This window comes from Psammomys obesus, unplaced genomic scaffold, assembly GCF_907164565.1.
Source record: "Psammomys obesus unplaced genomic scaffold, mPsaObe1.curated_primary_1811, whole genome shotgun sequence".
Taxonomy (NCBI): Eukaryota; Metazoa; Chordata; class Mammalia; order Rodentia; family Muridae; genus Psammomys; species Psammomys obesus.
Window position 1 is genome coordinate 17,698,613 of NW_026596039.1, and position 26,579 is coordinate 17,725,191.

The 26,579-nt window shown below is 39.3% G+C and overlaps 1 protein-coding gene across 2 annotated transcripts in view; it reads right to left on the bottom strand.

The window, feature by feature from the left end:
• Peak1 (pseudopodium enriched atypical kinase 1) overlaps positions 1 to 26,579 on the bottom strand; it is a 214,401-nt gene that overhangs the window by 24,942 nt on the left and 162,880 nt on the right. For both annotated transcript variants that reach the window (XM_055621942.1, XM_055621941.1), the window contains exon 5: positions 10,309 to 10,493. In XM_055621942.1, the coding sequence (XP_055477917.1) occupies positions 10,309 to 10,493 (185 nt within the window). The remainder of the gene's footprint in view (positions 1 to 10,308; positions 10,494 to 26,579) is intronic.

Genomic DNA, 26,579 nt, shown 5'->3' on the forward strand with positions numbered 1-26,579 from the left:
AAGGAGAGAATATATAGCTCTAAGGGAGCAAGGATTTTAAAGAATTTTTGGCTGGGATTTGGCTTAGTGCAGTGCTTGCCCAGCATGCACAAGCCCTTGGGTTTGATTTTTATTAGCATACAACTAACAAGCTAGCTAGATAGCTAACTAGCTAGATAAATAACTAACTTACTTCTCATGAAGCAAAACTCAGGACTAGATGGAAACACTGATGAATTCTAACAAATGCTTAATGTTAATTAAACCGAAGTATTTCTATCAATCCTTTGCAAGTTTGTCCAAAAAATAAAAGGGAAGAGGGAACATTTTCTACCTAGAATTTTGTAGGAGCAGTGTTACCTAGACAACCAAACCAAAGACATCCAAGAAACTGGAGACTACTATTACTTAGGAATGCAAGTGAAAAAAAGAAGACATTAACAACAGAGCCTAGCAACATGTTAAAAATTATAAATATAATAATAGGCCATAACACAATGGGTTTATCCAAAGAATGCAAGGTTGGTTTAAAATCTGAAAATTATTCAGTATATTATCCTAACAAACTAAAGAAGAAAGAACAATCTCACACGACCTTCTCAAATTTGTAGAAAACACAGCTGATAAAATCTACTGCCTTCCCATGATAACACTCAACAAATTTGGGACAGAAAGAAACATTCTTAGCCTGATAGCTTGTTCTCCTCCAACTCCTTGGTTTTTTGAGACAACGTTTCTCTGTGTAGCCCTGTCTGTCCTGGAACTCACTCTGCGGACAAGGCTGGCCTTGAACTCACAGAGATCCACCTGCCTCTGCCTCCCAAGCGCTGGGATTAAAAGCATATACCACCACCGCCTAGCCTAATAGCTTTTATATCAAACTAAGAGCTAACATCATACTTGATGACAAGAGACTAGATGCTTTCTTCTTAATGTTGGCTAGGGCTTGGGCACAAGCCCTGGAAATTTGGAAATAGTTAACAAATAAAAACATCCAGATTAGAAAAGAAGTAAAACTATTCTATGTATGGATGATATAATCTTATATTTTGAGAGCTCAAGGAACCATATGAGTATCTATTAGAAGTAGTATGCCAGGGCTTGGAACTCTAGCTCAGATGGTAGAATGTTGTCTAGCATCCAAGCTGCTTTGGGTTCAATTCCCAGCATGTCACAAAACTGAATATAGGGGAGTATACTTATAATTTCAGCACTCAAGATATGAAGGCAGGAGGAGTAAGAGGTTAAAGCCATCCTCAGCTACATAGTCAGTTTGAGGCCAGTGTGAACTATCTGAGAACATGCCATAAAGAAACAAAAAAAAGAAAAGAATATACCAGTTAAGTGAGAATACAGGAAAATAATCAGTATATAAAATTTTAGTGTAATGACTAATCTAAAACTGACATTAAGAAAATAACCCTATTTGCAACAGAGACTAAAGTATTAAGGGATAAATTTAATTAAGTAAGAGTTGCATGCTGAAAACTATAAAACATCGCTGAAAGAAATTAAAAAGTACCAGAATAAATGGAAATTAGTCATGTTATTAAAAATCAGTCACATTATTAAAATGACTAATTTTATGCAGTCTATTCAAGCTCATGGATCAGAGACTTTAATATTGTTAAGATGGAAACTCCCCAAATTGACCTACAGATTGAATATAATGCTTATCAAAATCTCAGTTGGATATTTTGCAGAACTGATATGGGAACCCTAAAATTCACATGGAAACATAAGCAGAAAAAGAATGGCCAAAAATGGTCTTAGCTCATTACAAAATTATAGTAATCAAGATGGTGTAGTACCTAGTAGATAAATGGAATCAATTTGTAAGGCCAGAAAGAAACATTTATATAAATGTTGATACTGACAAAGGTTTTCTAAACAATTCAATGGAGGAAAGAACAAATGTCATATAAACAAAACAATGTGCTAAAGTGAAAATAAAAATAAAAACAAAAACAAAACCTAGATGCTTCAAAGGGCATCTTTAAGGATGAAAAAGAAAATGCTAGGCATGGTCACACATCCCTGTAAACCTGGGTACTTCTGGAGGCTCAGAGTAGCTTGCTACATACCAAGACCTTGGATAGACACCAAAAGGAAAGAAGTGGAGGGAGGGAGAAAGATCAGAAATGAGAGAAGAAGAAGAGGGATGAAGGGGGGAAAAACTATACAGAGTAGGGGAACATGTGTTCAAATTATTTAGCAAGAAACTTGCATCTAGGACATATAAGGAACTCTCTAAAAACAGCAAGAGTTTTCTCCAAAGATTAATATAACAAATGGCCAGGACATACATGAAAGATGTCCAAAATCATTACTCATTAAATAATGATATAATAAAATAGTAATACTTCATATCTACTGGGATCATTATGATAAGAATAAAAGCAGTAATAATAGAAAACCGTAGGCATCTGGTGAGGATGTGGAGAAGTCTGGACATTGCTGGTTGGAATCTAAGATAGAATAGCTACCTTGGAAACAGCCTGAGAGTTTCCCAAAGAGTAAAACACATGATCCTGCATATGCACTTCTATGGCGACATCCAGTGGAGAAACCTATGTCTACACAGAGACCAGAACACATGCTTTTACTGTATTGTTCATAACAGCCCCAGAGTGGAAACAACACAAATGTTTATCACCTAATGAATAGGTAAATAAGATGTGGTACATAGAGCCACACAATTTAATGAGGTTTCCCACGTCTCTCAGCTTGGGTTACTGGTTCCCCTCTCTAGTGTTCCTCACTCTAGTACAATCCCAGGGTCTCATACATGCTAAGATGTTCTGAGTTATACCTGAGTTATAACTGGTAAGTTACATCCCTGCCCTTCCTAACTTATCTTCGAACTCTGCTTCTGGGGAGTGTTTAAGTCCATTTCCCCTAAACCTTTCGGATCTCAGTTATGTCTTGTATATGTTTTTCTCTAAGCATATATTTAATACTGCTCTCAGGTCACAGTCTGAATTCCCTACTATATTACTGATGGCAGGGACTGTGTCCCATTTTATACACTAGAACAAGCAAGAATCAGGCTGAAAATGAGTGGCTAGGTAAGTAGAGAGATAGATGCAAATAGAAAACATCACCCAATTTTCATCCAGGTCCCAGACAAGGTTTTATAGGCTACCATTTTGTACCCATTTCTCCAAAAAAGGAAAAACAATAATTGTGAATGTGAGTAGTATCAAATGTTCCAGAGTCCTCCCCCTTTCCCTTAAAAACTACCTGAGAATTAGGGAAGCAAGGCACACTCTGTCACACACAGTTCTTTAGTGCTTATCAGACAGGTTGGGAGAGGGCTGAGGGAGCAGTTTACCACTATTTCAGAATAAAGTTCAGACCTCATACAAGCTGGTCAAGGTCCTTTTTCTTATCTACCACTATTCCTGAGTGACTCTTCAACAAGAACTACTCCCATTACTGTCCCTTAGAACAGGAGTTCCAGGTGGCTGTGAAGTGCCGTGCTTGCTGGTAACCAAACCTAGGTTCTCTGAGAGTTAGCAAATGCTGCTAACTGCTGAGTTTTCTCTCTCCAGCCCACATTTAAGAGTCAGTCTCTCTCCAAACATTTATTTTAGATTTGTTTTTAATTATGTGTATGTGTAGTATCTTCAGAGGTCAGAAACATCAGCTCCCCCCTGGAGCAAGAGTTACAGGTGGCTGTGAGCCACTCAATGTGGGTGCTAGGAAATGAACTCTGCAAGAACCATGCACATTCTTTATTAGCATCCCAGCACCCCTATTTCTATATTTTTGTCTTAGTAAAGGTATATTCTGTCTTTGCCCCACCTCAACCCTTTTCTAGTGAAGCGTCTATTCTACTTTTCACTTCAAAATGGAAACCACCACTTCTTCGGCATTCTCTTAGTTCTGTTTATCACAGTATTTCCAGTGTTTTTATACACCCTCCCAGAATCCTGCGTGATACAAGGCAAGCAGCATATGTGCAGGAAATGTCTGCTGAAGGACAGAAAACCAACAGAACTGGTCATTATTACAAATGGAAAGAGACAGCCTGGGGAGCAAGATATAAAAATAATTACATGGCCTCTCAATAGCAGTACAGGATCTCATGGGACTATGGGGATTTTCACAAGAGAATCAGAAACTTAGACAATCTAAATGAAACCAGGAACATTCCACAGTCCTGGCAAGTAGGTCAAGCTATCTTCTAAATCTGAAAGTGCCTTTTTTTTTTTTTTTTTTTTTTTTTGCTTTATTTTCTCCAAAAGGGCGAGGGGAGGGGAATGACACAAATTCCAATCATTTGGGTCAATGTCCTAAAAGTTTGGTAACTTAGCTGTTTTATTTTAAACTTTTAATCCTGCACATTCCTCTGCAGTCTCTGGGATCCAGACACCAAAGCTCAATTTTCAGCAGTAGATAGAACATCACATACTCCACATTTTTGTGGCATACCAGTTTCTAAATGGAAAGAGGGGGAAAAAAGATTGATTCTAAATCTTGCATGCTAGAAGCTAAAAAGGTCCTTTGGACAATGCTTGACTAAACCAAACTTAAGCCTTTTTTCTTCCTCTCCAGTCTCTGCACTCTAGCTGTAATTTTTCTCCACTTAAATGTGCCTTCAGACTGGCAGGTAATGAAGGGCCTATCATACCGCCTTCTGCAAAGCAAATGATAAAAACTCAAAGGAAAGGGAAAAATTTAATGGGACTAATTCCAAGGGTATTTAAAACTCACTGGGAATAAAAATGATTGATACAAACTGGCTATGACAGCTCTCTTATAACTTACAAGATTGGTATAAATACACAAGAAATAAGGTATCTCTAAAATAAATAGTTTAAAAGATGATTGCATATGAAAAAACCTAAGATAGTAATTACATCATTATAGTGATGGAAATAGTAAAGACACATTAAGAACAAATCATAATAAATGTTTGCTTATGATCTGATAGCATTAAAGTCACAGGGCCCTAAATAGTGACATATTTAAATAGTTGCCCTTTGACCACAGGTCACTCCTTGTTCTCACAAGATAGGAAGGCATGGTTTCTCAACCAATCTCTCTGCCTCCAATCATCCCACACACAGCTCCCAAGATACGCTTTTAATCCAGAGTATGCCTCTTTTAAAAAATCTTCAGTAGCTCTCTATTTTCTATTAGTAAAAAATGCAGTGTTTTGCCCTAGATTCCTCTAGAATGAAGCTTTCACAAACCTTTCAGTACAGGACAATTATCACAGGGACTCAAAGGATGCCTTTCTTTCTCTTCAAAAGCCCAGGTCTTTGAAGGCTAATCTGCTGTTTCCAGCGCCTTACCTGGAACTAGAGCTAGTTGGTATTAAACAACTGTTTGCTAAATTGAAGTATTAAAAGTCCCAATTAACAGAACATATGTTCCTATTTTATATAGTTTCAATTTTCATTCCTAATCTATAACCTCATCTCGAGGTAAGTAATACACATGTGAATGGGAAGGGAAAGGAATAAAGAGACATTCATGTTCAAACACAGAAATGTGCACTCCTCTTTAAATAGATGTCATACACCAACTACCACTCTTCACCGGCTTTGTCAAATGAACAAGGCCTCTCGTTGGCTGGGACAGCTCTCTGGCCCCCAGCAGCAGACTTGGGAAGCTCAGGAGGGAAGGCTCTCTGCTAAGCACTCTGTTCTCACTGTGCTGGGGTGACTGAGCCGTGAAATGTAAGCAACAACTGGCCAGCCAGGGGGACAACGACTTCATGTCACATAACAAAACTGGCTGACCTCCAGAGACCACGTGTGTGTCCTCGGATAGACAGATCAGTCTTAAAGAATGCCAGTGGTGGAGCAGCTGACATGCCCTGTGTTTACATGGCCTTGTCACAGAAAACCTTCCCAAAGCCACAGATCACTTATTTAGGGGTAAGTTATTTAAGTAATTTGAATACTGTGTTTTCTTAACTTAGTCTCAGATATAAGAACTATTTTAAAGGATGAACGCAATTAACTTAGGAATAAAACTTTATGATTTCTTTTAATAGACAAAATTATAGAAGGTATAACAAATGCTCAGAAAAATGTTCAAAACTGTCAACTTTCGTTTTTACTTAAGTTCCAGATAATCTTAACTGGAATTCTTTTTTAAAAATATTTTATTGCATTTATTATCATTTATTTATTGTGTGTGTGTGTGTGTACAGAAGACAACTTTGGGGCTCAGAAGACAACTTTGGAGAGCTGGTTCTCTCCATCACCATGTGGGTTACAAGGATTTAACTCAGGTTGTCTGGTTTGGTGGCAAGTGCCTTTCCCTGCTAAGCCATCGTGACAGTCCTTAAGCATAACACTTTAATTTTTGGTTCAGCTAATTAACACTACAGTGAATGGCATGCTTTCTGCTCAATAATTACTTAATGGATAAATATATGAGTTGTCAGGTTCTTTTCAGAATGACTTCTTAGGAGCAGGCATTCTAACAGCACACCCCATAATCACACCATCAAGAGCAGCAGTGCAGAGACGACATTCTTCCATGAATGCCCACCTTCACCTTTGACACTGACAAACAGTGTGCTTGGAGGTGGGATGCTTTAGTGTTTGAAGGTTGTAGCTTGAAGGATTTGCTCAAAGTGATGGAAGTGAGAAAAGTGGACAGATTCTTATGGAGACCCATAGGAGACAGAGGTACATATAGCTCCTTAATTAGGAAATTTATGCATTAAGTTCAATATTAGAAAAAAAAAAGCCAGATCAATAGTCTTAGAGCATATAAACTATGACTTGAAAATCTCTTACATGAACTTTCCTGTGAACAGTCAGATTTCTTTCATCTGGGAATCTTCAAAAGTCAAACACGGCAGTCATTTTTAGCTCATTTATTCAAACACATTCTTAGCACCTCCTTGGTATTTTAGATAATGTGCTAGGCTGTAGGGATACAGAAAGAGGAGCAAGCCAAAAATATGTAGAATAAAGGGAGACTTGATTGAGCTTTTATGAAAGAAATGTATAGAGTACATAGTTACAAAGTGAGTGAAGGAAACCTAAAGTTATGAACTGGGTTTCAACAGAGTGGAACTTCTTACATGCTTCTGCTTCTGGCCAGATAATAAAGTAGTCAGACAGGCCCACATAAAAGATAACCAATGATCCTTCTTCAAGACATTTAAAGATAGACATAAGAAACAGGAAAATGTCAAAGGCTTGATAAAAAGCTATTCTATCACTTCTTTGGGAAATTATTTTGGGTGCAGAAATGCCATAAAAATTCAAATCAGGTGAGATTAAGATGGTAAAGGGTAGTTCATCCTATGATCCATGTGATCACCATTCAGAATGACGTCTCCATCGTATTGGGCGTCCTGCTCCAATGACCTGCTTTATTTCCTAGAGATAGGGTCTCTCACAAAACAGGGGGCAACCTCCAGCAAGCTTCCTGTCCCTATCCCTATAGGCATATGTGGCCCAGATTGGCTTCTTATGTGGGTTTAAACCAAGGTCTTAACACCTGTGCAGTATTTACAGGATTTCCTCACTGAGTTATCTTCCCTGCTCCCTATTTGTTTTTAAGACAGGGTCCTAGGTTTCCAAGAACTCCTTGAATCCTGACTGCTTGTCTACCTCTCCAGTGCCAGAATTATAGGTACCATGTCCAGATTAATAGTACCATCTTAAAAAAGTTACTGGAGCTTTAACTCATAAAAAAATTATCTAAGGAGGCAGTTTAAAACTGCATGGAGATGATTTGCTGAATCAAAAGAGAGCTCCAAATGCCACCTACATACTTGTTTCACCAGGGAAAATGCAGTAAGCCCAAACCCTCAGATTCTAGAACTGATGGAATCAACCTCTTTATTACTCCTCCAAAGTAGAAAAATTAAGCATGTATCAAGTCATACAAAGTCAAGTGCAGAGCTACTTAAGCACTTAAAGAAGGCTTGAAGCTAATTAGTTTTCTAGTTTGAACTTTGTCATGGATTTTTCACTTTTTGGTAGTTGATAAAAATATATTTGATAGTTAAAGTGAAAAATTCACCATGAAGCTTCGCAGTTTCAGAATAAGTTCAATGAGATGATTACACTTTGGGCCTGGTTTATTTTGGTAATTTTTTTTTTTTTAACTTGGAAGTTTTTTGTTTTTTGTTTTTGTTTTTTTTTTTTTTTATATAACAAGAATAACAAAAAATATCCCCAAAGAAGACTGGATAACATAGGAACCATATACTTATGACAAACAAAAGAAATCCATCTTTTTTCCTTCCTTATTCTGATGCTGGGCACTGAGCCCAGGGTCTCACGATTGCTAGGCAAGAGCTCTACACTGAGCTAAAGTCAACAGAAAGCAATCTCTCTCACGGGACATCTTTTGCTTTTGGACTCTGAGGAACTATAACTTTTTAAAAGTTTTCAATTACATATCTGAAAGTTGATGATTCAATAGTCACAGCCCTTTAGTGCTTTCCACGAATTTAATGACTGAGAGCATTAGAGTCATGAGTGTCTAAGACTCTCTGGGTTCTAATCTTGGTTCAATCTCCCCTGCCTTGTTTTCCTCATCTAAAATAAGACAAAATAACTAAAATTTAAAGTTAACTTGTAAGAAAAAAAGAAAAACCCAAAACAAAACAAAACAAAACTGTTTTTGTTTTGTTTTTTAAAGGTAGGGTCTCATGTAGGCCAGCCTGGCCTCCAACTCACTACTGTGTGGCTGAGAGTGAAATTAAACTCCTGATCTTTCCGCCTCCACTTACCAAGTTCTAAATTACGACATGTGTCATCACCACGCCTCACTTTTTTTTTTTTTGAGACATAGTCTTATTATGAAGCCCACGTTAGTCTCAGGGTCACACTTCTCCTAGCTTAGGCCCCCAAGTGGTGAGATTACAGGTGTAAACTGCCATACCCAACTGCTAATAGAAAATTTTAGGAACAGATGTCATACAGTATTAATTCCTAATAATTGTGATATATGTTACTGAGGCTGTCATGAAAGAAATTTTGGCATCACAAAAACATCTAGTACATATAATTCCCTGGTATGCTATCTTAGGGCATGAAGTAAAAACTTCATCTTACAATGTACTTCTAGAAATATAAAAGAAATGTCCAATAAACCATTCAGCTATAAAGTTTACTGGAACTGAAGCTAGAAGTCTTTTCTTGTAGATTGTACTTGAGGGTCGTTCTGACTGAGTCTCCTAACAGGAGATATTAGAGCATTTCTCCTATGGCATGGCTCAATCTTTTGGACTTATTAATAAAGAAACCTATTATTTTCAATTTTCAAATATACTAGCTGATTCTGATACTGTTTTTCTTTAAAATAACACAGTGGAGGAAAAAGACAAAGAAGGGAGATGAGAAACTAGGTCCGTCAGAGACAAAGTCCAGTGGTTTCTAACCAGTGGTCAGTGGTTCATTAGAGTTTTGCTGGCACACTATTTTGCTGGCAGTCCTTGTTACTCATATCTTCTTCCCCAGAATGAGCACCAAAACCCCTTATTCTGCTCCAGGATTTCCTTTTCAGAAGGAAAGAAACTGCCTGATACTCAGTGAGGGAAATTAAGAAGTCACTGGGAATCCCAGAAACACAGTGAAGAAAGTGGAGAGCTGGGGAAGTAGACACCTCTGAAGCAATTCTGCTTAGCTCTCCCTACACATTCTCCATTACAGCAGGTCTGTGACACAGCCTGGAAGCCTCTGCCTACATACATCCAATGATAGGACTCGTACTTCTAGTGTGCTTGATAAAAGCAAGAAATCCTGCTCTTCACATTATTAAACCTTGCCCTAAAATACTCCTCCAGTTTGTCCACTGTTCCTGTCTTGACTGAGGGCTCCATTATTATCCTCTCATGTAGTTCTGCAGTAATAATACCAGTAGCAAACACCATAGCCTATATGTACTCATTTTAAGTCTTGTCATTTGTCTTTCTTGAAGCCCTTTGATAAGTCTCTATCACAAATAACAAAAGGTCTAAGATTTTAACCTGAAACACATCTTTTCTACTGCTCCACATTGCAACAACCTCTAACGGCTGCGGTACCAAGCTGTTCTGTATCTCCACGTCTGGTTCACTTGTTGCCTCCATCTGGAACATTCTTTAGCACAAGGTTCAGGGTTCATGGCAGCAGGCATTTAAAATAAGCTTGATTAAAGCTTGAATATTTTATAACTCCAATGGTACAACTTTTGATCCTCCAGAATAGAACATTTAGCCAGTACATAAAAAGGCATGCATAAATAAATAAATAAATAAATAAATAAATAAATAAATAAATAAATAAATAAATAAATAGGAAAAAAAAAAAAGAAAGAAAAGGCAAGGCTTAAATGCATCTCTGTGACTTCTGTACTTACCTAAGTTGCTATATGTGGCACTGCAGGGATTCACGTCTATAGGATCCGAAGTGTCATCCTTTTCTTCTTCCCTTTCCAGGTCAGGTGGGGGCAATGCTGGTGTGACTGATGTGCCATCTTGCTTCACAACAAGAGTTCTTGGATCTTGAGGAGAAAATTCCTCTGCCACTTCGTGGGTCACCCGACTGAAACAAATCAGACAGCTCATCAAATTTGAATGCAAAAGATCTGTTAAGATTTAGATTTGTCTGAGCAGGGGGTCTAGGTCCTCTCCATGCATGGTCCTCTGTTGGTGCATCAGTCTCTGCAAGACCCCCTAGGTTCAGATCTTTTAGCTTTGTTGGTCTCCTTGTGGGGCTCCTATCCCCTCCATGTCCCTCTATCTCCACCCCTCTCTTCTTCCATAAGACTCCCTGCTCTCTGCCCAAAGTTTGGCTATGAGTCTCAGCATAGACTTCAATCCCTTGTTGGGTGGAGCCTTTCAGAGGACCCTCTATAGTAGGCTCCCATTCTGTTTCCTCTCTTCCAACACTTCTGGTGTCTATCCTGTTTGCCATTCTGAATGAGATTTAAGCATCCTCTAGAACCCCTGCTCAGTTGTGGCTGATTGGCAGCTCAGTCTCCATGTGGATCTCTGAGTGAGGGAGCAGAGGCTGCCTCTATCATAAACTCAGTTGACTGTTCTTTGATCGCTCGCCCCTGATGATATGGCCTTGCCAGGCCATGGAGGAAGAGGATCTAAGCAGTCCTGATGAGACTTAAGCTATGGGCAGATAGATGCCAATAGTGGAGAACTTCTCCTTTCAGTAGACTAGGGGAAGGAGATGGAAGGAAGAGGAAGGGACGGTGGGACTGGGGGAAGTTGAGAGAAGGAGCTTCAATCGGGATATATAATAAATTGTGAAGAAGAAAATTAAAATAAAAAGATTTAGATTTATAGGGCAGGGTGTGGTGGTCTTTAATCCTAGCACTTGGGAGGCAGAGGCAGATTTTGTAAGTTTTAAGTTCCAGGCTAGCCTGGTCTATATAGCAAGTTCGAGAACAGCCAGAGTTAACTAGAAAAAATAATAAATGAAATAATATTAAAAATGAGATTTATGGAAGACATGTTTCCCACAGATGTGAACAAACAGCCTAAAACCACAACAGTGGCTCATCAGCTCCCACGCACTTGCCTGAGCACAGACCAAGTATTTTGACCCTTGACTTCAAATGGAGATTGCAAGTTAACAGGTAAGGGATAGAGCAATTAAACAGAATTTGAGACCTTCATACATGAACAGTAAAGTAAACATACATTTTTTTAAAGAGAGAAGCGGTAACAACAGAAGATAATGAGTGCTTAACTGGTTAAAACACTCAACAATTTAGTAAGTTAGTCGTATAGTTACTATATTATTTTACTTAATAGTACTCTGCTACTATAGTAAATATCACACTTTATTTCCTTTACTTAACACATAGTATTTGCTACATGTTAAAATAATTACTGAGGGATTCAAAAAGAACTCAGAATAAAATATTCTGCAAATAAGGATGCCAGTGTTTTGGTTAAGTTAATGCCAGGTAGAGAGAAGGTTCAGTTTTCATCTATGGGTGCAAGAGGGAAGTCACATGAAAAAAAAGGTTAGGTCTTTAGCTAATGTCATTCATGAAAACAAATCTGAAGCATCCTTCTGGTCATGAATGAGTTAAAGACTCATCTTTTCAACCACTGTCAGCTCATTCACTTTTAGCTACCTTTTCCTAGTCTCCCCATTCCCTATCCCTACCTAAACTATGTCAATCCTATGATCTTGAAGTACAAGGGGTGCAAATGGTCACTAATTGCTGGAGCATAAAACAGCTCAGTCAGGGGCTGGAGAGATGGTTCAGTGGTTAAGAGCACTGACTGCTCTTCCAGAGGACCCAAGTTCAAATCTAAGGACCCACATGTCAGTTCATGACTGTCTGTAACTCTAAGATCTGACAACCTCACAGAGATACATATGCATGTGAAATACCAATGTACATAAAAATGAAAATAATAATTAAAAAAAAACGGTAGAGTCAGCAAATCACAAGTTGCTAGCTAATGAATTACACTCAAAATGAGGCATCTTTAGAGGTCTCAGAGTCTGAGGAGTGTTTTGAGACTATCTTAGCCTCACCATATTCTTCCTGCCTTCTTTATAGGCAAAGAGGAAGAATAATAAGAAACATTTTTGGGGGGAGTGGAGGCGGCACATGTGGGTATATGTCTTCAGGATAGAAGATGTCACTGAGAGGCCTCAATTTTCTTACTTTTTTTTTTGAGACAAGGTCTCTCACTGAACCCAAGCTCACTGGTTATACTGACTGTCCTAGGAAATCACTAAATCTGCTTGTAGAAGAATGTTGAAGCTTTAACATTTTTCCTCTCAAAGGAAGAATGGTATTTTCTAGTCACTTTATATGTGCTGCCTTGAAATTAGAAGTAGTTTGTGTTAACTTTGGCCTAGCAAAGAAGATCTTCTTTCTCCTTAAGTAGGTGCATAACTACTCAGTAACCTCCAATCCTGAGAGTGGCTTGGGAGTGTCACTTCACTTTGTCTTTACTGAGGCATGGAAGCCAGGCTCCCGTGTTGCCTTTCCTTATGATGTACCGTCTCAGGAGAAAATGGTTTTGCATGGAAGGCCCTTTGCTTTGATGACTAAGGCAGCCAACTGAGAAGAGGCAGCATGCTTCCACAGACTGCCCTTTCTGACCGCTAGTGGAGAAGTCTGTTCTCACGTCTCCTACCCCCAGTACCAGAGCCTATAATGGAACTTCTAGTTCACTATGCCCTGCTGGTGTAAAGAAAGGCTCTGGCTCTGTTGGCTTGGAAGAGTAGTTCTGAAGCTATGTAGCCAGCAGATTTCTAGCCTTCGTTTCTGTCCAGACACATGCATCCTTTTTATAAGAAAAGACAGATAAAAAGGTACTCCTTCAGATTTCTCCCTTAAATCTGCAGTTGATGTATGTTCTAATAACACACAAGTAAAAATCTCTTACGGAAACTTATGGGAAAAAAAAAATGCGGGCTGAAGAGACAACTCAGTTGAAAAAGTACTCAGTGCAAGAAAAGGCCATGTATTCTGATCTCCAGAACTCATAAAAAGTTGCACACAGGTGGAATGTACCTGTGTCTCAGCACTGGGAAGGCAGAGAAGTCCTGGGACTTGCTGGCCACCTCTGGGTTTGGTGGAACAGGATGGCAATCTCAGCTATTTTGGAGGCTAAAACAGAAGCAATCCAAGGCTTGCCTAGGCTTCATTGTGACTACAAGGCTAGCCTGGGCAACTGAGCAAGACTGTCTCAGAATAAAAAAAGTTTAATACAGGCTGAGAAGAGATTGTGGGTAAGTGCTAGTCTAGTATATGCTAGGTCCTGGGTTCAGCACCAGATCGGGTGTTTGGAATCTCTAATCTCTGAACCTGCTCTTGGTCCCTTTCCTTTCTTCTTTTTTAAAGGTAGTTTATTTATTTATATAGTGCACATGAACATACGCACACACTTGCTTGTCTGCACTCATAGATGTCTATGGAGGCCAGTGGTTGCTATCAGCTGTCTTTCCTACTAGTCTCCACCACATTTTTTTTTTTTTTTTTTGAGACAGAGTCTCACTGAATTTGGAGCTCACCGTTTAGGCCAGATGTGCTCCAGTGCTGGGGTGTATATGTGTGCTTGCCATGCCTGCTCTTCTACATTGGTGTTGGGGATCAGCTACTCTGAAAACCACTGCAGGAGCCGCTGCTGTTAGCCTCTGGAATCCCTGGGTCTGTTCCACATACATAAGAGAACCTTGCTCTAAGAGTGTGAAACATGATGACAACAAGCAAGAAATATCAAAGACTCACCCGCTGTATTCACTCACACAATTCCCCATTGAAGGACATTTTCACAGGGTCTCTTCAAGTCTGTTAGCCATGCCCTGAAACTGACCGAGCAGAGGCCACTGAGTTTTGAAGAGTTCCAAGCTGCACAAGCTATGCTAAGACACCGGAATCCTGTACTGCAGTAACACCCATTGCACCTTGACCTTTACTATAGGGGCTTGGTCTTGGCAATGTGCCAAATTACCTTTGGGGAGCCAAGAAGGTAGAAGCTGGATTCATTAACCCTTTGAGGACCAGGGCAGCACAACTTACATAACAGGTTAGAATGTACTGATATACTAGACTATCAGCTAAAATAACTGTCAACTGCAACAATCTATGCAAGTGTTAGGAATTTGCAAATGGATGCTGAAATGTTTAATCTGCATTTACAATGACAGTCTTTAAAGGAGTAAGAACTTAAAAAATGTGTCATAATATGTCATGTCTTAATGCTTGACAGAACAGCTCTTTGTATTATTAAAATAGTAAAAGAGAGAAAAAGAGAGGTTCTAAGAATTGAAATGTAGGTAGTAACGCGAAGGCTAAAAAACAAAGAATTGAGATAGCATGAGGCATGAGCTACTCCTTCCTAAGTATAAACATTATAAAGAGACAAAGCAGCCAGGAGAAGAAGGAAAACCTTCCTCTTAGTTTCTGAGTGGGCACGTTAATTATAAAAGGAGTTTAGATCATCTTTTAAAGAAAATAAATGATCAAAATAATCAGGGAATCTTCTCAAATTCTAAAGCGATCCTTTATACAGGCTTTATCTCCTGACAAAATGTCTCCCCAATATTTTACTGGGAGATATTCAAGGTGATGGAAAACACTTGTGTGGAAATTAGAAGCTGGTATTTGTTTTCCTATCACTTTGATCTTCTGAACAAATGACACCATGAAGGAGATAACAGAGATGATGAAAACTTCCCAATCTTATTCAAGAAACAAGTGGGAAAAAAATCCTATAAAATGAAAATCATAAGGAATATAATTTGAGAATCTTAATACATGTTAACACGTGTGGAAATAGTAAAACAATGACCAACTAGGTATTTTTTCAAGGTAAGTAAATTTCACATTCATTTTTGTAAAATAAAACTATGTTTAAGTAATGAATGGCCCATGAGTGTTTCATAATTCTGCTATTTAAATTCCTTTTAAAGAGTCTCTAGTCCTACAACAGAAGGTGGAAAGTTTGTAATAACCATGGAAATGATATCTAAGTCCTTAATCTTCAGGTTCCATCAAACTGGCTTAGCCTCTTCGTCATCCATTAGTAATCATTCTATTTTCATAAAGGAAGGTGATATACATTGACTGCACAGCTGGCTCCTGGGATCCTTGGGTCCTACATCCTCAGCTAGAGAATGTCCAGGAAAAAGACTGGATCAATATTGAGCATATACACTTTATTTTCTTCCCATTATTTCCCAAACAAAACAGAATGCTAGTCACACAGCATTTACACTAGACTAGGTTATGATAAATGATCTAGAAATAAAGTCTATAAAGAGAAGGGCATTTCTCTAAGGTCAGTACTCAGAAATCTGTCACAGAAGGACTTGAACTGAGAGTTCAAGGCCAGGTTAAGGTACAGAGTGAGTGTAAGGTTCATGTAGGCTACAGAGCTAGATTCTGTCTCCAGACAGAAACAAAAGTGTCTACCAGAGGTCATATGTAGAGTGAACCCTACATCATTTTACTGAGAGACTCAGGCACCCAAGGATTTTGTTTTGGTATCCAAGAACACCTTGAAACCAAACCCCAGAAGATCCTGAGGGTGACCATACCTAAAATCTTTAATCAACTTTTCATTAAAGAGTGATTTTTAATTGCAATTTGATGTGTTTGGCCTAACACAACCTGCCATATTTGCTTATAGAGATTATTCTTCTAATTTTGAAAATGAATGTGAGGTGTTCAAAAGCAGCAGACACATTGCTATACAGGTCTGTCTGTTATCTAATAAATTCCTTGCAGGTTAAATCTCATCAGTCTGCAATAGTCATACATAATTCAAAATTATGGAAACAATCTTCCATGCGAAAGCTCGCTTGCTTCACCCAGGTGGTAGGATTAATCATTAAAGCATAACATGAAATAATCTTTTTTTTCCTGGAAAATTTGTTCAAGACAGATTTTTGTAAGAATTTTGTTAAATGCCTGAATGTACCTTTTAAAAGGTAAATCAAATTTCCCATTAGAACAGAGTAAAGGCCTTTCTGTATCTAAGTATTTCCATAATTTTAGTTCAAATTTAAGTTTCAAATCCAACCACCTTTGTTCAGCTTCAGAAGGGGCAGTTAATGATATCAGAATTCTATAGAGACCACCTGTCTCTTGGGTAAGCTGCATTCTGCATTTTACCTGCCAGCTCTCTTCAGCGGCTTCATCCATCTCTGTGTGCTCAAAACCACCAGTAAATTAATGCTGTTTTTAAAGACTCTTATTTCTAAAATCTGAACATCAGAAGGAATGTTTCACGGTTCTGACTTTGGTCTCCTGAGCTATTTACTTCTAGGGTAGCGAGGGACAATACCTTTGAGGGAGTGGGATCAGCATCAGCCTTCAGGGAGTCATAATGACCCCACCCCTTTACAATCCGTTAGAAGGGAAGGGAGAAGGAAAACCCACCCAAAGTCAAACTCCATTTTTTTCTCTATCTCGACTTCTAGGAACCCCCACCATGGTGACATTTCTTAATCCTACCTTGGTTTCTGAGTCACCAACTTGATTTTGCCACATTGCCCAAGCACTGGCATTTTCAGGTGGGGAAATGTATCTGTTGATCACTATCTAGTACGTCCAATTTCCCACTAAGCCTCCATAGCCTTTGAAAACGTCAAACTTCTTATCCTGAACTGACATTAACCTTTAACTGAGACCGAATGAGGTCCTGCTACTGTCTAACAGAGTGTGGTCAAATGCAAGGGGTTTCTGTGTGTGAACTAAGTACACATGGGTACTGCAGCGAGGTGCAAGGTCTTGAAATACACTCCTGTTTTCTGAAACTGCACAGGACCCACATAAAAAATAAAATAAAAACAGATATGATAACTATTTGAAGTGTTTTCAAGGCACTAGATTGCATGTTAGCAAAGCAAGAAAGAACAGGTCATTGTAAATTCCTGTTACCTCCATGAAACTAAGAACAGTTGCAGTTTTAAAATCCTGTGACATATAAAGTCAGAATGGCATTGTGCAAATTAACAGCAGATAAATTAGTTTTGAAAAAGAACACTAAAATAAAGTTGCCATTCTTGATGACTATTGAAATCACTCAGCATCCCCATTTCAGCCTTGGCTTACTTTTGAAGAATGAGGTGAGAGAGAGAGATACAAGTTCTTAGAAGACTAACTCCACAGGCCTGGAAAAACTAGAAACCTCTTCCCTCACCCTCATGTTCCTTTGCTCCAGGAGTCAGGGCAGGGAGAGGAGTTTCTACACAACAAATGCCATGAGGGAATGAGTGCTGACTAAGACCTAAGGGCCGTGGGGCAGACTTCTCAGTGCGGCACATGCCAGGCTCTTCACATTGACCCCACCAAAGCATCTAGACATGGAAGCAATTCCTCTCATTTCACAGTGGAGACAACGGAGGTTGAAAGAAGCAAATGGCTTGAGATCACCCGAGTACAGAGACGGCAGTATGGGAATGTGAAGAGACACTGTCCAACTCTGATGCCCACGTTCTTTCTACCAGTCTAGCAGCGTAAGGTAAGGGGTGGGGGAGCAAACTGTACAGACCCAGTAAATGTGTGATTTTAAGAGTGCTTTGAAAGGAAAATTGCTTTAATTGAAATAGGAGGTGAGGTGTAGTTCATGAAACAAGAAAGAAGCCCATTGAGTAGGGCAAAGAGGTTAAAAGGGAAGAGGAAAAAGAGGGTAATTGAAGACACATGACAAAAATGTAGAAGAGGGACCACTGTGGAAAAGAGGATCAGCTGGAAAGCATGGGGGTGGGGAAGGAGAGTTGGAGATAAAGGCCAACGAGAGCAAACTGTAAATCCATTACTCTGTATGTTAATTTAAAAACTAATAAAAATAATGGATAAATTAAAAAAAGAAATATGAAGTAATAATGATTATAGATGTGTTCTATTTTGAAAAACCCTAAACAAGCCCAAAGAGTAATTATTTACATTGCAAAAGTATTTCTTCAAAGAGAAGCTGCTCTTGCATCGAATGTTTATAAATAATTGTCCTCCTAATAGTAATCACCTCCACATTTACTGAGTGCTAGCCACAGTACTCAAATACACATCTAACAATGGCACCCTAGGCAGGCTTATTCTCATAACAGCAACAACTAATAATCGCAGCCAAAGCATATACAGTATTTATCATGTGCGTTTTCTAAGCTGTGTTTCTCAGAGGTGGCGTTACTAACACTTTTGAGCAAGATAATTCTTTCTACTGTGGAGAGCTACTCATACAGTAGGGTCATTCCAGTATTTCCTGCCTTCTTAATAACCAAAAAAAGTCTCCAGACTGTCAACTGCGTCCTAAGAGAGTATACCTCTTTGTCCCTCCTGAGCCCTTTACATAAACTCAGTCATGCTATACAACAACCCTACAGGGCAGGTCATTCTCTGATAAAGGGGCCTACCAAGGATCACCAAATTTGAAAAACAGAAAGCTAAAACTCTAAGATTATGGACACGGAGGTAAGAAATAGGAGACAGTCCAAGCAGGCAGTCAGGTCTTACCCAGAGATCTCATTGCTGTGGATAAACAATGGAATTTATCCTTTGGCGCAAGTACACAAAAAGGACATTTGCTCAACCATGTTTGTAGCAGCTTTATTTGTAATAGCCAGAAGCTGGAAACAACCCAGATGCCCCTCAACTGAAGAATGGATGCAGAAACTGTGGTACATCTATACAATGGAGTATTACTCAGCAATGAAAAATAAAGAAATCATGAAATTTACAGGTAAATGGTGGGACCTGGAAAGGATCATCCTGAGTGAGTTGTCCCAGAAGCACAAAGACACGCATGGTATATACTCACTCATATAAACATACAATATAGAATAAACCCACTAAAATCTGTACATCTAAACAAACTAAGCAAAAGAGAGGACCCTAACTAAAATGTTCAATCCCCATCCTGAAAGGCAAAGAGGATGGACATCAGAAGAAAAAGAAAATAGGAAACAACCTCGGAACCTGCTACAGAGGGCTTCTGAAAGCCAGAAGAAAATAGGAAACAACCTTGAAACCTGCCACAGAGGGCCTCTGAAAGCTTCTGCAGTATAGACTGTCAAAGCAGATGCTGAGCCTGATGGCCAACTGATGGGGATTGGAGTGAATGGAATTTTATGTAAGAAGTGGGAAATAGTAAGAGCTGGAGGGGACGGGAACTCCACAAGGAGAGCAACAGAACAAGATAACTTGAACACAGGGAACTTCCCAGAAAATCATACTCCAACCAAGGACTATTCGTGGAGATGACCTGGAACCCCTGCACAGGTGTAGCCCATGGCAGTTCAGTGTCCAAGTGGGTTACATAGTAATGGGAAGAGGGACTGCCTCTGACATAATCTGATTGTCCTGCTCGTTGATCACTTCCCCCTGAGGGGGGAGCAGCCTTACCAGGCCACAGTAGAGGACAATGCAGCCACTTTTGATGAGAACTGATAGACTAAGATCAGAAAGAAGAGGAGAACCTCCCCTATCAGTGGACTTGGGGAGTGGCATGCATGCAGAAAGGGGAGGGAGGGTGGGATCGGGAGAGGAGGAGGGAGGGGCTTATGGGGGGATACAAAATGAATAAAGTGTAATTAATAAAAAATTAAAAAAAAAAGTACTGGGACTTCTAAAGAGACAATGGACAAGAACTGGGCAGGAACAATTAGACAAATACTTCAGTATATGACATGAAAGATGCTGTAAGGTGGGCCAGGTAGATGCAGAAATGAGAGCATAGATGTGGTGTATATTTGGGAAGTTTAGTCAAAAGGACTTAAAATTTTGAATCCTGAGAGGAGGGGACAAGAGAAGAATCAAAGATGATTCAGCTTTCTGGTATGATCAAATGGATGGATGGTGGGCCACTTACAAGAAGGGAAGACTGGGGACAGAACACATTTGTAGGGAATAAGCAAGTTCTGTCTTGGATATGTTTCATTTGAAATACACTTTTCAAGTGAAGGCCTGCATATAAGTCATGGGTGAAATGTGATGGATGGAGATATAAGAGTCATCAGAATGGCAAAATTTGATGCCAATTATGTTCACCCAGTAAGACAAAGAACCTTTTTGGTATATGGCTAAGATTTAATAAATAAATAAAAATGAAGTGATACCTGGAATTTGCTTCAAAATACTGGGTAGAGAAAAGATTTGATATGAAGGAGACATGATATGTAAATTTTATGTGGGGCTGGAGAGATGGCTCAGAGGTTCAGAACACTTGCTGCTCTTCCAGAGGACCTGGGTTCGATTCCCAGTACCCACATGTCAGTTCACAACTGTCTGTAACTCCAGTTCCAGGGGATCTGACACCCTCACACAGACATGTGCAGGCAAAACACCAATGCACATAAAAGAAAAGAGATTATTAAAATTTTTGCATGTGGATACTTTGCCTATATGTCTGTCTACTGCATATATGCCCTGGTGTCCATGAGGGCCAGAAGAGGGAGTTAGAACCCCTGGGACTGGAGTTATAGATGGCTGTGAGCTGCCATGTTAGATGTTGGGAATGGATTCTGGGTCCTTTAAAAGAACTGCCAGTGCTCCAAACCATTGAGCCACTACCCAATCCCTAAGTTAATTTTTTTAAAGGCTCCCTATATAGCCCAGGCTAACCTGGGTCTTATGATTCTAACATCCTCCCGACTCAGCCTTTCTGAATGCTGGGATTATAAACTGTATACCTAGAAAATGGAAAATGTGGCTTTGTGGCTGCAGAGAACCGTATCAGCTCAGGATTCCCAAGACCGAGTTCTCAGCATAAAAGAGATTTTATTTGTCCCAAAGGGACAAAGAACATGGAATAAGAAACAAAGGTAGGAGACAGAGGATGAGGAGAAGAGAAAGGGACCAAAGGAGAGAGGAATCAGAGGTATTTGTCCTGAAGAGGGACAAAGAACTGCCTCTGAATAGAGAGGAGAAAGACGTGGCCCATAGGCAAATAAATAGCAGTTTATAAAAGGGAAACCATGTGTTAGAATGAGGTATCTACTTTTAATTGGGTACTTATTTAGGTGAGCCAAAGGGGGCTTTTGATTGCTGGACTTCAATACTTTGATAGCTGGATCTTGGTAGTCAGCCACAGGAGGAAACAGTGGCCAAATAAGGAACTAGACCTTGGGGTCTAGGTTCAGAATAGCCAGAATATAAACTATCAGTTTTTAGCAAGGCAGAGGGAATTGGAGGAGAAGGGCAAGGCCTGCCAGAGCCATGTTTATGACCTGGCTAGAGTCCCTTCAGAGGCATGTATGTGTGTGTATGTATGTGTATATAGGTGTATATATGTGTGTGTGTGTGTGTGTGTATTTAGTTTTGTATATGGTTAAAAGTTTTTTCAAAAGTAAGTGACCTATTTTAAGATAGTTTAATAGAAAGCAATCCTGTTCTATCAATTCCAAGGAAGCAATATCTAAAAGGGCCTTGGTAGGAAAGAAAGGCTGAGTACCCGGAGGGCTGTGAATAAGAGGGTACGACTTAACAGCTAGGATGATGTCACTGACAAAGGAAACCTCATTCCGAAAAGGTTTATGACTCCCTCAAAACAGGTTGCAGGGATGCTCTTTCATTCTGGTTACTTAAGGGTAATTGGGAGAAGTCAACTTTTATTGTAACATAGCTCTTGTGCCAGATGCTTTCCTGATACCTAGTTTGTCTGCATCTCAGTAAGGTAGCTGTCATTTTTCTCACTGAATACTAAAGAAAACCTTAGCTCAAAAGTTAAATCAAGTCAGTGGTAAAGTCAGAATTCAGATCTTTGTCAATGCCAGTGCTTGCATGTCCTCACTGTGCTATTCCCTATGTAATGAACTCTAAGTTTAAAGGAGTAGGTAGACAGCATTCTAAAACGGACAGTGCAGAAATTCCCAACTAGTCACAATCCAGACTAATCGCCACGTTAGTAAGGATATAATGCTGAATCAAGATTTCATTATTGCTACCAGCACTGCTGACAGAAAAAGTTTTATCATTTAATGGAAAGCTCTTAAAAACTGAGACCCACAAGGGCTCTTGTGTGTGTAGGCTAGATCTAGTAACATTTATGTCAGAAATGAAAACCAAGACAACTGAAACATAAGGTAATTCAGAACTTTAAATATTTTCCAGAGTCTGGTATCCAGCTTAATATGACAGGCAGATTTTTTAACTCGCTTCTGTATTTAATCTGTGGAGATATGCTGCTGAATTAAAGAATATGCAGTGAGCCAGTCTCATCTAGCTTACAGGTGGGAAGTGGGTATATATTAATAACTTTTGAGATAACTTCAGCCATTTATTTGCTGGCTCTGTGTTAGGGTGCCAAATGGTATTTCTTAAATGTTAGTTGCAGTGTGGGGCCTATCAAAAAACTTTCTGTTCTCAGTTATATTAAAATCCATTGCATAATTTTATAATGGTTACAAGGGCAGTGGTTTGGAAATATACTTCAATTGTGGATGTATTCCATTATACAATATAAACAAACAAACAAATGACTGACCCCTTGTTAGTGCCACCACCAATCTCTTCTAGCAAGTGTTTTAAGGATTAAGAAGCTGTCAAGGTCAGTGCTGCTTAAGTTTTTTGTTGTTGTTGTTGTTGTTATTTTGTTTTTTAGTTTTGTTGTTTTTTGATACAGGGTTTCTCTGTGTAGCCCTGGCTGTCCTGGACTCACTTTGTAGACCAGGATGGTCTCAAACTCACAGAGATCTGCCTGCCTCTGCCTCCCCAAGTACAGGGATTACAGGTGTGCACCACTGTGACTGGCCGAAAGCTCGAATTTTATCACAAACACAGTTTGTCTCCTTGGAAATGGCTGCCAGTTGGCCTTTCCATGGCCAGTAAAAGAAGGTGCTACAGTTTCTAACCGACACTGTCCAGCGCAACCCATTTCTGCTGGTATTCAGCAGATATGTGCACAAAAGACAAGTGACCAAGGGTTGAAATTTAATACAATTTGCTCCTTAATCTTAAGTAAAATTGATTTTTTTTTCCTTTAAAATTCCTAGCACAATTTGGTGTCATGGCTTTGTTTGGGCTTCAATCCAATTAGTTTTACCCACATGTGTTCTGCACTGTCAGTGCAAAGGTCAACATAGTGAAAAGAAAATATCTTAGCATCTATGTTGGTTAGTTTTTCACCATGTGATAAACTAATCTAAGACAATCAACTCACAAGGACGAAAGATTTACCATGGCTTACAGTTTCAGTTTACAATAGCTTGCCACTACTGTTTTTTCAGCTTGTGCCAAGGCAGTGCCATGGTGGGTGTACGTAGAGGGAGCTACTCATGACAGAAGAGGGTCAGGAAGGGGTCAGGGGAGACAGGAGAGAGGAAGGGAGGATGAGAAACAGAGAAACTGAGACTGGAGCCCCAATATTCTCTTTAAAGCCATGTGCCTCAGGAACTCCCTTCAAAGGGCTCCACTCAAAGGTTTCATCCCTCCTAGGACACCCATGGGCTGGCCACTTAGATTTAACACAAGGGCCTTTTGGGATAGATTCACAACCCAAATTGCAGTACAAAGTGAAGACAGTCTCTATTTGACCTTATACAGACTGTGTGTGAAGAACCACTGAAACCAGAATTGGTTTTTTCCTATATTTGACAATAATTTATAGAGTGCAATGTGATATATATATATATATATATATATATATATATATATATATATATACACACACACACATACATATACATGTATACAACATAGATTAAAGAACATTAATTAATATATCTATCATTTGATAAACTTTTTTCTGATGAGGCTTAAAACATTCTTTTAGAAATTTGGAAACACACACTGTAGTAAGTATTGTCATCATGCAGCACAATGGATCATCAAAACCCATCCTAATGGAAAGCCTGCACCCCTGACTAACATCCCCCTTCCCTACTGCCCAGTTTCTGATAATGTTGCCCTTCTCCACTGCCCTAACTTCTGGTGAGCTACTCTTCCCTTCTATGAGTTCAACATGTTAGCATTCATTACTCATTATCCTTTCTAGCTACATATCCTGTTTTTATTTGCTTTCTTTCTCCTTTTGCCTGTGATGTTGATTAATGACAAAAATTTGTCTATGTATGTGATGTGAGAGAAAGGGGGGGTGAGGGAGGAAGAGAGAGAGAAAAAGAGAAAGAGAGGGAAGGAGGAGGGAGGGAGAGAGAAAGAGAGAGAGAGAGAGAGAGAAGGGGAGGGAGGGAGGGAGGGAGGGAGGGAGGGAGGGAGGGAGTGGAGGTCCAGGCTGGCTTTGAACTTACAATCCTGCTGCCCCAGCTTCCTGACTGATGGAATTACAGATATATGCTGCCATTCTCAGCCTTATTTGTCTTTTAAGATCTGGTTCCACTTCCATTCCTGAGAAGTCGAGTTAAGCTGATTTAATCGCTCGGTGTTTTGTGCTGCTTTATCACTTGGTACATGAAGCACCACATTGAGGACAGAGGAGCTACTAACACTTTGAAACATCTAATATGCCAAATGCTGGACAGCCTATTTTATGTCTTCTCATGAAATGTTCAACTTAATTCTATGTGATAAGTATCACTAAAGCCTTATATAACTGAAGGACCAGAGTCAAAGCTAAAGTCAAGCCCAAGTTCATTATTTTAGTAATATCTTTCCCCTATTTGTTCCAAGGCTAATGGCACATATTCAATTTATGTCTTTGGAACAGTCAAATAAATGTTAGAAATAGTCTAATACCACAATGAAAGGCTCTACAAGTCTCTCATCATTCAGGCCCTGCAGTCTAGCCATAAGAAGGGTATTTTTATTCTTCATTCTTTATAGACAGTTCAGATTTGGCATCTTCATTTACTTAAAGAAAAAGTGTATTTTCATTTCTTTCAGCTGTGTGTTCCCAGGCACAGGATGGTAATTTAATGATCACACTGTCATCAAGCCATAAACACAAATGTTGACATTTGATTGTAATGTTTTCCCTCTCAAAGTTGCTTCAAGTAAATATCAATGACAATCCAAGTAAATGAGATAATTATTTAAAAAGCAAATGGAGTGTAGTTTTCAATATACATATTCATGCTTTAAACTTTCCACAAGGTTAAAAATAACCTATTGAACACTTCTTTTTCTATTCATTCTGGGACACTGTTAAATGAGGAAATATAAATACACCTCTAAGAACAATTCAGTATTCCAATCATGGCTTTCTTTATGTACCTTCAGACCGGTGTTAAGACTAATGGTCCTCAAGTGTGGCTCAACAACATGTTGGATATGCAAAGTTAGACCAAGTGAATCAGACGCCCTGGGAGTTGCAGGGTGGGATGGCATACACCTTTAATCCCAGCACTGGGAAGGCAGAGGTAGGTGGATCTGAGTTCAGGGCCAGCCTGGTGTACAGAGAGTTCCAGGACAGCCGAAGTTACACAGAGAAACTCTGTCTTAAAAAACAAGAAGGAAGAAGGAAGAAGGAGAAAGAAGAAAGAAGAAGAAGAAAGGAAAAAGAGAGAGAGAGAAAAAAAAATCCTTGGAGTGGAACCTGGCAGTGTGTTTTAACATCCCTAGACAACTGTGAAACAGTCAAATATTAGTATCAGTAAAGCAAATTAGCTGTGTCATTTGGATTCATGAACATTTCCATAAAAAATTTAAAACTCCGTAGCAAGGGGTCTGCCATGTCTAGGGCTTAAAGGGCTGCCTCAAATCCACATACAGTGTAGTACATATGGCCATAAAAAAGACCCCCCCCAAAAAAAAAAAAAAAGGCTAAGCCATTATCTGGCTGTTTTCCAGGGTCTGGCTACATCTACCACAGGCACACTTAAATAGGAGAAAAGTCATTTATTGATCTGCAAGAGCTATATTCCATCCTAGGTAACGCTAGCTATGTGCTATTTAAGTGGCTTCCTTCCTAAATGAAACAGGAATCTGAAATCCATGCATTACATCACTACTGGAGCATGACAGTCACTGAGGATGTAAAAGAGAGCGTAAGATTCAACTGATGAGAAGACTATTCTCTGGAATGCACTGCCTTTATTTCAGTTGCTTTGTTAGTAAATGAATTTAAGGAAAATGGGACTTGCTAGCATTTTGACAAGTATGTGGAGGTATGTGAAAAGATCATTTTAGTAACAAACATGCAGAAAACTTTGTGGCATTTTGCTAGGAAAATTGAAGGAATCAAGTGTTCATTTCACACACACACACACACACACACACACACACACACACACACACACACACAC